General features: G+C 40.3%; 1 protein-coding gene across 1 annotated transcript; it reads right to left on the bottom strand.

Moving 5' to 3' along the window:
* Positions 1-1010: 1010 nt before the first annotated feature.
* On the bottom strand, positions 1011-7451 carry LOC141476676 (iron-sulfur cluster assembly 1 homolog, mitochondrial-like). Its single transcript, XM_074165481.1, has 4 exons — positions 7299-7451; positions 5765-5818; positions 3089-3194; positions 1011-1645 (listed from the first exon to the last, which is right to left on the bottom strand). Exons 1-4 carry the CDS (start codon positions 7404-7406, stop codon positions 1497-1499), a joined length of 417 nt encoding a protein of 138 aa, XP_074021582.1. The 5' UTR covers positions 7407-7451; the 3' UTR covers positions 1011-1496.
* Between the last annotated feature and the right edge of the window lie 2338 nt (positions 7452-9789).

Raw genomic sequence — 9789 nt, 5'->3', positions numbered from 1 at the left:
ACCTTTTATCCTGAGAGAACCTGCATTGTTCAAGACAACTACAAGCTTAATAAAACATTAGAGACAGGAAACACTAGTCATTTATCCTTTTGACAAACAAGTGAATGCTCTTGTTTGTCTAACTTGGTAATTTTTAATGACCATCATTTTAAGTGCATCATTTGGAGATGACTAAGGACACCTTGCAGAACAGATGTTTGATATCAAGATGGACAATGAAAAATTGTCCATTTGAAAAATTGACTTGGGAGAGGGCAAACTAAAGAAAGAGGACAACTTAATTTCAGTTCTTGCTTTGTGGCAGGTTTTCATTAAAGTTACTTGTACCAGATGAGGTTTGTTTCTTTTATGCTCTACTTCTGTTTCCAGGGAGTTTGACTGAAGCTCCTCTACAACACAATTTCAGCCTCCTTCAACAAGACTGATCGTTTGAAGCGATCTTTACTCAAAGTAGTTGGCAGTTCAGGTTATCAGTCCTTCATTTAATCTATAGATGGAATGGTCCAGGGTGAGATAACCACTAATATAGTTGCAACCTAAAGAAATTCTGTCCCTGTGTTTCCTAGTATCTGGGATACTGTTTCTTATGTCAAGTTGTAACTTTCTCATTTGTTTGCCCAGGGCTTGTAACTTTTGCTTGTACAAAGACTGAGATGTGATTGCTGAGACAGAGTGATGATACCACTGGTATTAGTGAGACTTGATGGAATGAGTCCCATGACTTTCCCCTCAAGTGGAAACATGAGAAGCCTGTATATATTCTACTTCAATATTTCAGTGCCTGAATATATTTTGTTCTTGAAAACCACTTAGTAACTACAGCAGAGACTGTGTCTTCAACAAGGCAAGGAACAAGACTGAAGTTGGGTTAGCGTATTTTGAACTGTTACTACTAGCAGTGTTATGGCAGCCTACTGTTAAATTTGCACGTGAACTGCTTTCTGGACTTCCCTAGATTTATGGGAAAATAAACTACCAGACAAGTCTATACATAAAAATATCAGAAACCTAATAAAACAAATTATTTATTTACATAATCATAGTGAACTTTAAAGCTGAGGAGTGCATGCCTGTATATAAATATTTAAACACACACAAATATAGAAGTGTTTTGTGATTTTTGTTAACTCAAAGCAGAATAAATAGGCAACATATTCTTGCAAATGGCTTTTAGATGGGGAAGTGCAAGCGGAGTGGACAAAACAAATGACAAAGGAAAAGAACAGTGAGATTTTATTTCCACGGTACATGAAAAGACAGAAATGCTACAGCACAGTGTTCTTACCTTCTGGGTCCCAATTAATCACAGACTGCAATGTAAAAACATCAGATTTGACATACAATTTAAGTTTTCAAAATTAATTAACTTTATTTTCCTTAATGGCATCCATACTTTGCACAGCCTAAGAACTCAAAGAAAATGCATTTGCTTTTGAAAGCCACATATTCAGCAAGTGTTTTGTGGCTTTCAAAATCAAAGAAATAGTCCCGAGATTTCAAATGTTAAAGCTTTCTCCACAGCCACATGTTCCTTTGATGTTTGGATTATCGAAGACAAATTCACTGGACAGTTTGTCTTCCACATAGTCCATTTCAGTTCCTAGAAGTGTCAGCTGTGCTTTCTTCTCAATAAAGATTCTAATCCCTTAAAGAGCACAAAGAGAAAAAAATATTACACACGATAAAACCGTTCATCATTCACTTTGAAATGTTGTTCCAACCAGTGATAGAAGTGGAAACTAAATACAAAAATCTGTCAATATAACTCATTTTCCCTAGCCTAAGATAGAGCTACTACTTTTTTTTCCTCCCCTCAACTCTAGCTCCAAAATTCTTGCAACAGTCTAGTGCTGGTATTTGTGTACATGTGCACATTTATTTTCATTTGAGTTTAAAATCATGATACTCAGAGTAATCAGTTGTAGAACTTGGCAATGAATCTTAGCTTTGATACTTCCTTTCCCATGCATTATAGTCAGTAATCCATTTACTACTATTCTTAAAGCCTGTGCATCCAATGAGACATTAGAAAAAAACAAAACAAAACCAAACCTAAAAAAACAACTGAAGAACCCTTCTATCATAAGGAACGTCCTTTGCTCTACCAAAATTATTAGGTCTACGTGAATTATTAGCAATATTGAATCCTATACCAAGGTAGACGTGTGAACTTTTGAAGATATCATAACCTTTAAGGACTAAGAATTAGTAGTTGTACATCTGCAGAACTAGAAATATCTCCTTTTTCTAAAGTATGCAAAGTATCTACCAGCCTGTAAAGTTATTGATCTTTAAAACTGCAAGTATGGTATCAAGTGATTAGTATGAATAGACTGCTTTAGCTGTCCATAAAGTAGGAAATAATAAAAGTTTAAAAATAGCATCAGTAGCATCAACCAGAACTCATTAAGTTATAGGAGAGTGCTGAAAAGCTGTTTCATCATAGTAGAAGTCGAAATGAAACGCAATAGTAAAACGACTCAAGTCTGTGGGCAACTAAGTTGAACCTCCACATTTTTCTTGGTCAACCTGGACAGCAATACACAGGGAAGGGTAAATCTAATGAAAGAGGACCTGAAACCTGAAGCAGAATTGCAATTCTGTATTAAGCATCAGCACTTGCTAAGTAAAAGCCAGGAGAACTGGGTTGGTATCCAAAGCCACCAGCTCACTGAGAAGAGTGCTATATAAAAGTCAGAGCCTTCACTGGAAAGCTGTCTAGAAGCAATCAAAATAAAAATAGAAGGCACACAGGTACAACTGATACACTGTCTGGCTTTGGAGATTAAGGTCTGTCATGACCGAGTGAAACTGCTTTCATCTCCCTTAAGAACCAAGACAGGAACTGCCTTCTGAAAAATGTGGTTTTGGCCCTGTAAAGCCAGAGCTTTATTTTATTATATATAAATATATTATAAGCCAGAGCCTTATTTTAGGCATGTTAGTAAAGTATCCTTCTGTCCATGCCTTGTTCTGTATTCTCTCAGATATTTGCTATTGGCCATCTCCAAAGACATTTAGAGATTTATTAGGTTATTCTTCCCACACACACACCACACAGTTTTGCTTTACTGCATCAGAAACTCACCATCTTGAACTACTTCTTCATCGGAGTCTCCTTTTGACTTTGTATATTCTAGTGTGTAAGAAAATCCATTGCATCCTCTTGTACGAACACCTACTTTCATACCTACCTAAAATAAAACATTTTTTTTTTTAAACCTATTCTTGAACACCAAAATAAGAAGTATGCAGAACAACAAAAAACTGACATTTATTCTCCCTTGCCTCAAGGCCAGTGCTAAAACAGAAGTGAACTAGTTTAATGGATTAAAAGTTAACATTTTTCTCTTATAAAATTGACTACCAAGGAAAAAGCAGACATGAGATGTTTGCTACTGTGGACCAAGCCCTAAAGCATGTTAAAAAAACCCCCATAAAATCAAAGTAATGAACTGTTGACATTCCTTGGTACTGGATCTCATAAAAGTCAAACTTCAAAGACAGATGTTTTTGCAACTTCAAATGAAAGTTTATTCAGATGGTAATTCAGGCACTATTTTAACATTGTTGACAGTAACATAATTATGAAGTTGTGAGGTCAAGCCAAGGGCAGTTGCTAGATTTTTACATAACTCCTATAACAACCATCAGAAATCTACTACTTCAATCCAAATTTCTGAAAACACTACTTTATTATCTGCATTACCATTCACACTTAAAACTTAATCCTCTCCTTTTTGCAAGTAAGTGTATTCATTTACTGTGTTAATCAATGTTAAAGCCCAACCTAGTCAATATGTTTGTGGATAATGGATATGGATAATTTGCAATTATCCAACATGACCCTGTAAGTCAGAGCATCTATGCAAGTAAAGAGATAAGAAAAGGTTGTAGAAGAGGTTGATACAGGTTGTTGAAAATTAACTGGAAAATTATTTGTGCACAAGGATCTTCCAAAAGTATCTGTACCACTTTCCAAACACAAATGCTTCAGTACATAATTTGAAAAGTATAATAATCTATGTAACCAATGTTATGATTAAAAACATATCAAAACGTATTGCTTGATGACAAGTAGAATCTCAGGGGGAGAATCTCATTCAGAGGGACCTGGACAGGCTGGAGAGGTGAGCCCAGATGAACCTCATGAGGTTCAACAAAAGCAAGTGCAGGATTCTGCACCTGGGCCAAAACAGTCCTCAGTATAAATACAGACTGGGGGGTGAGGTATTAGAAAACAGCCCTGAGGGGGCTTGGGGGTGCTGATGGACGAGAAGCTGGACATGAGCAGGCAATGTGCACTTGCAGCCCAGGTGGCCAATCACATCCTGGGCTGCATCAAAAGAAGTGTTGCCAGCAGATCCAGAGAGGTGATTCTGCCACTTTACTCTGGTGAGACCTCACCTGGAGTACTGTGTGCAGGTCTGGAGCCCTCAATATAGAAAGGACATGGACCTGATGGAGCGGGTCCAGAGGAGGGCCACCAAAATGATCAAGGGGTTGGAGCACCTCTCCTATGAGGACAGGCTGAGGGAGCTGGGGTTGTTCAGCCTGGAGAAAAGGAGGCTCCGGGGAGACCTCATAGCCGCCTTCCAGTACCCGAGGGGGGCCTACAGGAAGGCTGGGGAGGGTCTGTTTACAAAGGCCTGCAGTGACAGGACGAGGGGCAATGGTTTTAAGCTGGAGAAGGGGAGATTTAGATTGGATATTAGGAAAAAGTTCTTTACTATGAGGGTGGTGGAACACTGGAACAGGTTGCCCAGGGAGGTGGTTGAGGCCCCTTCCCTTGAGATATTCAAGGTGAAGCTCGACGAGGCCCTGGGCAACCTGGTCTAGTTGGGGGTGTCCCTGCTGACTGCGGGAAGGTCAGACTAGATGACCTTTGGAGGTCCCTTCCGGCCTGGACCAATCTATGAATCAGACAAACAGCACTTGTTCTTTTCAGACTAAATATCCTCCTCTACAAGAAGGACTAGAAATAATGGGTTGGAAAACATGAACACCATTTATAAAGAGGAGGATGACCGATCAGCTAAGCTGTAGGCTTTGGGCTTCCTTAGGATGGTTTAAAACATTAGAATGAAGAAACTAGTTAGTTGCAGATGTCCAGGAAGCAAAAGAAGCAATGTATTTTATACAAAAGTTGAGGGAAATAATCTTGAACTATTACTTGCTGTAAAGAAGAAAACCTAATGCTTACTTTTATAATGGTTAGAAAGCAAGACTGTGTGCTCTTCCCAAGAAGAAAAATGACATTCTCAATCAGCTATTATATTATTTACAAAAAAACATTGCCTGGCAAATTTCATAAGAATTATACCTTTTCCAATGGGTATGAATCTAACATTATTATCTATTTTACAACCAGAATGCCTTCAAGAATTTAATCTTAGTATCAACAGCTGAAGATCTCTAGTCTTACCAGAAGTGACCACTATGCCATACTAGAACAGTTGATTAAAATATGGCTTAGAAATATTTTTCAAGCTTAAGGTGGCTTCGCCCCTTTCAGTTTTATCCATCTCAAAAGTAACTGTACAGTGAAAGGTCATTACAGTCAATTATTTTCTGCATTTTACTTTATATAGAAGTGAAGCTTGATAGCTAAACAAATATATACGGTCCCATCTAAAAATGACACCAACATCTCCAAGTTTTTCAGTGTCTATTTCAAGCTGCTAGGTTAGCCAGAAATGCTTCATAATAATCAGCCGTGCTAATACCTTAGTAAAATCTGCAAGGTAGCCCCGTTTGCACTTACATGCTCAGGTTTATCTTTAAGAAGCTGTTTTATCTTCTGAACAGCTGATGGTGTCTGAAAGACAAATATATGCATATGCTTGTATGTAGTTTAAAAAAAAATAAATTCAAGTATGCTACATGCTTCGTAATACATGCAAGTCACACACTGCAAATAAAAAGTTCTTTTTGTACAATCAAATTTTGTCTTAGTTTACAGTTTTGTCTCCTATCTGCAAATTCCACCTACAGCACCAACCATCTGACGCTGTTAACTAGCCTTTCTTCTACTTGAAACCAATGCCTCAAGATACATACTGCAAAATTACTACAACTCAATTAAACAGTTCTGTTCTAGTCAAAATGTTGTCATATATGCATTACAGAAAAATCAGCCAGGCACAGAAATGTTTATTCCTTTCTCTTCTCTTCCCATTAACTTATGAGAACTATGACTTCACAGAAGATAAACTCATGGTTCATATATATCTAGTTGTTGTAGAAATGCAAGGCTACATATACAAAATATGCATGAAAAAGTTCCCCTTACACGCTTACAAGTTTCCAAGATATTGAGTAAGATGAAGTTTCTATTACTAGCAGATTCAAACACACAAAGCAAACTTCTACTAGATTTACATTAGAATACCTTTTCTAATTAGCGCTATTAATGTTTGGTTGCTACAAGATCACTACAATACAGGAATTACCTGCCCAGACAAATGACTGAACTAGACATACTTAGTCTGCCCCCATCAATGCAGAGGGCTGCACCTCCCTCTGGAGTAAGCCTTCCCAACCATACAGCCTCCACAATATTGCCACAACTAGTAAGTGTGCTTTCTCAATTAACACAGGGATACAGATTCTCATTGGGAATAACCTACTTGCCAGTTTCTATACTGAATTTCCATTCTTCAGAATAAATATACCTCTTAGAATAACTGTGTAAAAGCACCCCACATCAAAGCGACCACACCGGTCATTCCCCCTTTTCCCACTGCCTGCCAGCCGTTATCAGGCCAGAGACTGCCCACCGCTAGCACACCACACCGGAGTTCAAATTTCTCCAAACCTCGAGACAGTCCCACTTTCTCTAAGCATCGTCTATACACGGGCTCAGATGGGAGTACAAATGTCCTTTCCACCTCCTTGTAGACCCTTCCTAGCGACCAAATCCCAAGGAAAGCGCAGCTGTCAACCTTACAGGGTTAAAAGCGCTCGCCCTCAGGCCTACGGCACTGCGCAGTGGCCGCACTCAGAAGCGCCTGTCGCAGGTTCGCCTACTGCCGGGCCAAGCGTGCGGCACCGCCAACCACCAACACAGGCTCGACAGCAACAGCCCACACTGTCTCACTGCCACTAGCAGTCTAGAGGCGTCTGCGTAGCATCTGCCTCGAGGCAGATGGGCAGTCAGAATGAGGGAGACCCTTCAACTCAGCCCTGCCCGCGGCACGATTCTAACGCCCGCTCTCAGGACAAAGGCACAGGTCAGAGAGGCCCATGACCGGCATCCTATGGGGCAGGGTGGGACCCGCCACGCCTCCAGCACTGACCAAGGTGAGGGCAGCGCGGGTAGCCTGGATCTTCCTCTTACTCACGGCCCGCACCGTAGCCCTCACGACAGACGAAGCCATAACCATCTCAACTCCTTCCTCTCCCATCTGCCACGAGCACAGCCGACATGACGCCACGACGCATAGCACGCTCCCTATGCCCGCCCCTATTGGGCAGCAGCCCATGATTGGCAACTAACAACGGTCCTGCCTCCTTCCTCGGCACGCCCCTGGCCATTACCAAGGAAGAGCTCTACCGTCAACTGTTATAACCCCACTGCCAAGAGGTGTGTACGTGCCTTTTTATTTTAAACTTTTAGATGTTGTGCACCCAGGAAAGGAAGGGCGTTACATGCAGGGGGGCTGTTTGCAGAGATAAGCTGGCGGGTGATGCTGAGACTTCGCCAGGGAAGCTGGAGCAGGAGTAGGAAGCCCTTTCCTTCAGGCCTCCACTGGCAGTCCTGAGGGGAAGGCAGGGAGAAGGGAAAAAATGAAATCTCCCCATTGATTTTTTCTGGAACAGCAATAGATACTAGTTTCTAACCCTATTCCACCCCCACCTCCCAGGCTCCCAGTAAAATTGAATTAGCATGTAGTCCACCTCTCCATATCTACAAAAAACATAGTAAAAAGCCATGAAGATTTATTGATGATAACATAGAGAAACATTTTAAAGCAGCTTGGCATATGGCTATTATATTTTAAACGTTGGTATCTCAGGCAAAATCTATGCATAGAATAGTTTAGCTTTGGACGAATTATTGAAAGTATTCAAAACTAGGAAATGGTCACCTGTAGGACAGGGTAAAGTTGATGTATCACAGCTGGATAATGAATGCATATAGTATTTTTTTTTCCCCTATATGTCCGCTTTCCTTTGAAACTTCCTTTTTTTTTGCTCCTCTTTCCTTCTGGATTTATGTCCAACAGTGGTTTGGTGACTGTGCTGTGGTTGCAGACTTCAGGCACTCTTCACCACTTATGTGGGCCTAAAATGCATGCCTGGTTCACACTCATCATGCTATTTCTTCCAGTCCCAGAAGATGCTGAAAGAACTGTATTCTGCCACTCCCAAACTGCTTGTGGCAGCCCTGTGGAGGGGAAGATTTACCTTTTTGTATTTCCTTAGTATGCTTCCAATCATCACTCTAGTCACCTTTCTGTTGAATATGTCTTGGCATAAAAAGACTGACTATGAGCTAGGAAAATAGCCTTTTTTTAAAAAAATGCTTTTCCCCTTTCATTACATTACCAAAAGAAAAAAGCAAAAATCAATACTAAAACTGAAATAGTTCAAGTGAATAATAAGAAAGATTATTGATAACTTCATTACTATAGGAGAAAATATTTTCTTTGCTAGCATGTACCCATTCTAAGTAATCATTTAACACCCAGAATATTAACTAGTGAAGATTATTTTTGATGCAGCTTCTTGAGTTCTGTCCTGGGTTGAGAGACACAGGACTAACTTTTCTTCTAATGCTGGGGAAAATTGCACTTTTTGAAGACTCTAGTGTCTGAATTTGTGAAAATATTTACTTTATAGCCAGCCAGGCTCTGTGGGATTCAAGGTCTCAGTGTTTTCGAGCCTTGCCAGGTGCAGGGACAAGGAGGAGCAAGGCCTGGGCATTTGACCCAGGCTGGCCAACAGGAGTATTTCATACCATGAACGTCACATCCAATATAAATTAGAGAAGTTTGCTGCGTAGCGGGCTCTCTCCCTGATGGCGGCGGTCCGGACAACTCCTTGCCCCGGTGCCGGAGCCCTGAGGCCTTCCCTTCCTCCTGAAGCTATTGCGCTCCCAGTGTCCGATACTTGCTATCCACTGCTGGGAGTGCACAGCTTCCTGCTGATATAGATGGCTGAGTATAATTTCTGTATATCTTATATCAGTATCGGGATTAATACTGGTTCTTTAGTATTATTGTTAATTATTTAGTCTTAGTCTATTAAATCTATTTATACTTCAACCCTTGTGTTTCTTTGTGTTCCCCGATTCCCCTTTCCGGGTGGGGAGGGGTCATCAGGTGATAGAATAATTGTCTAACGACAATAGATTGTTATGGGTTCTCTCAAACCATAACAAATTTGGCGCCCAATGTGATATTTTAACAAATTTGGCATGCGGTGTGGTATTTTAATGACCTTGATACTTAATGTGATAGTTTGCATGTAATTTAAATAGTGCTGGGAGAATCAGAGGCTTTAATTTGAGAGTTCTGAAGGGTTGAAGTTGTAAACAGATTTGATCGGATTTGTAAAACAATCATTATGGATCTATTGGAGTGGTTTCAATGTACTGTAAGCGGAGTTCTCTGGTATCTCTGTGCAGCTGTATGTGGGCAGCTATGGGAGTGGTGCAAGAGTTTGTTGCCATTTCTCATTGGTTTAGGGAAGCTTATCATTTCTAAATGTGGAGTTAAAAGCATTGCCTTGTTATTTTGTGCGGTGGTGTTTTGCTATGTTATTGGGTCTTTTGTAATTGTTCCG

Source organism: Numenius arquata, chromosome W, assembly GCF_964106895.1.
Source record: "Numenius arquata chromosome W, bNumArq3.hap1.1, whole genome shotgun sequence".
NCBI lineage: Eukaryota > Metazoa > Chordata > Aves > Charadriiformes > Scolopacidae > Numenius > Numenius arquata.
This window is presented reverse-complemented; position numbering and strand designations above follow the sequence as displayed.

Bases quoted from the DNA above. Each gene is read 5' to 3' on its own strand.
- LOC141476676 (XM_074165481.1), bottom strand. From the start codon at position 7,406: ATGGGAGAGGAAGGAGTTGAGATGGTTATGGCTTCGTCTGTCGTGAGG. The intron at 5,819-7,298 runs GTCAGTGCTGGA...TTTGTCTTTCAG, and splicing joins CCCGCGCTGCCCTCACCTTG to ACACCATCAGCTGTTCAGAA. The intron at 1,646-3,088 runs GTGAGTTTCTGA...GTGCTCTTTAAG, and splicing joins TGAAGAAGTAGTTCAAGATG to GGATTAGAATCTTTATTGAG.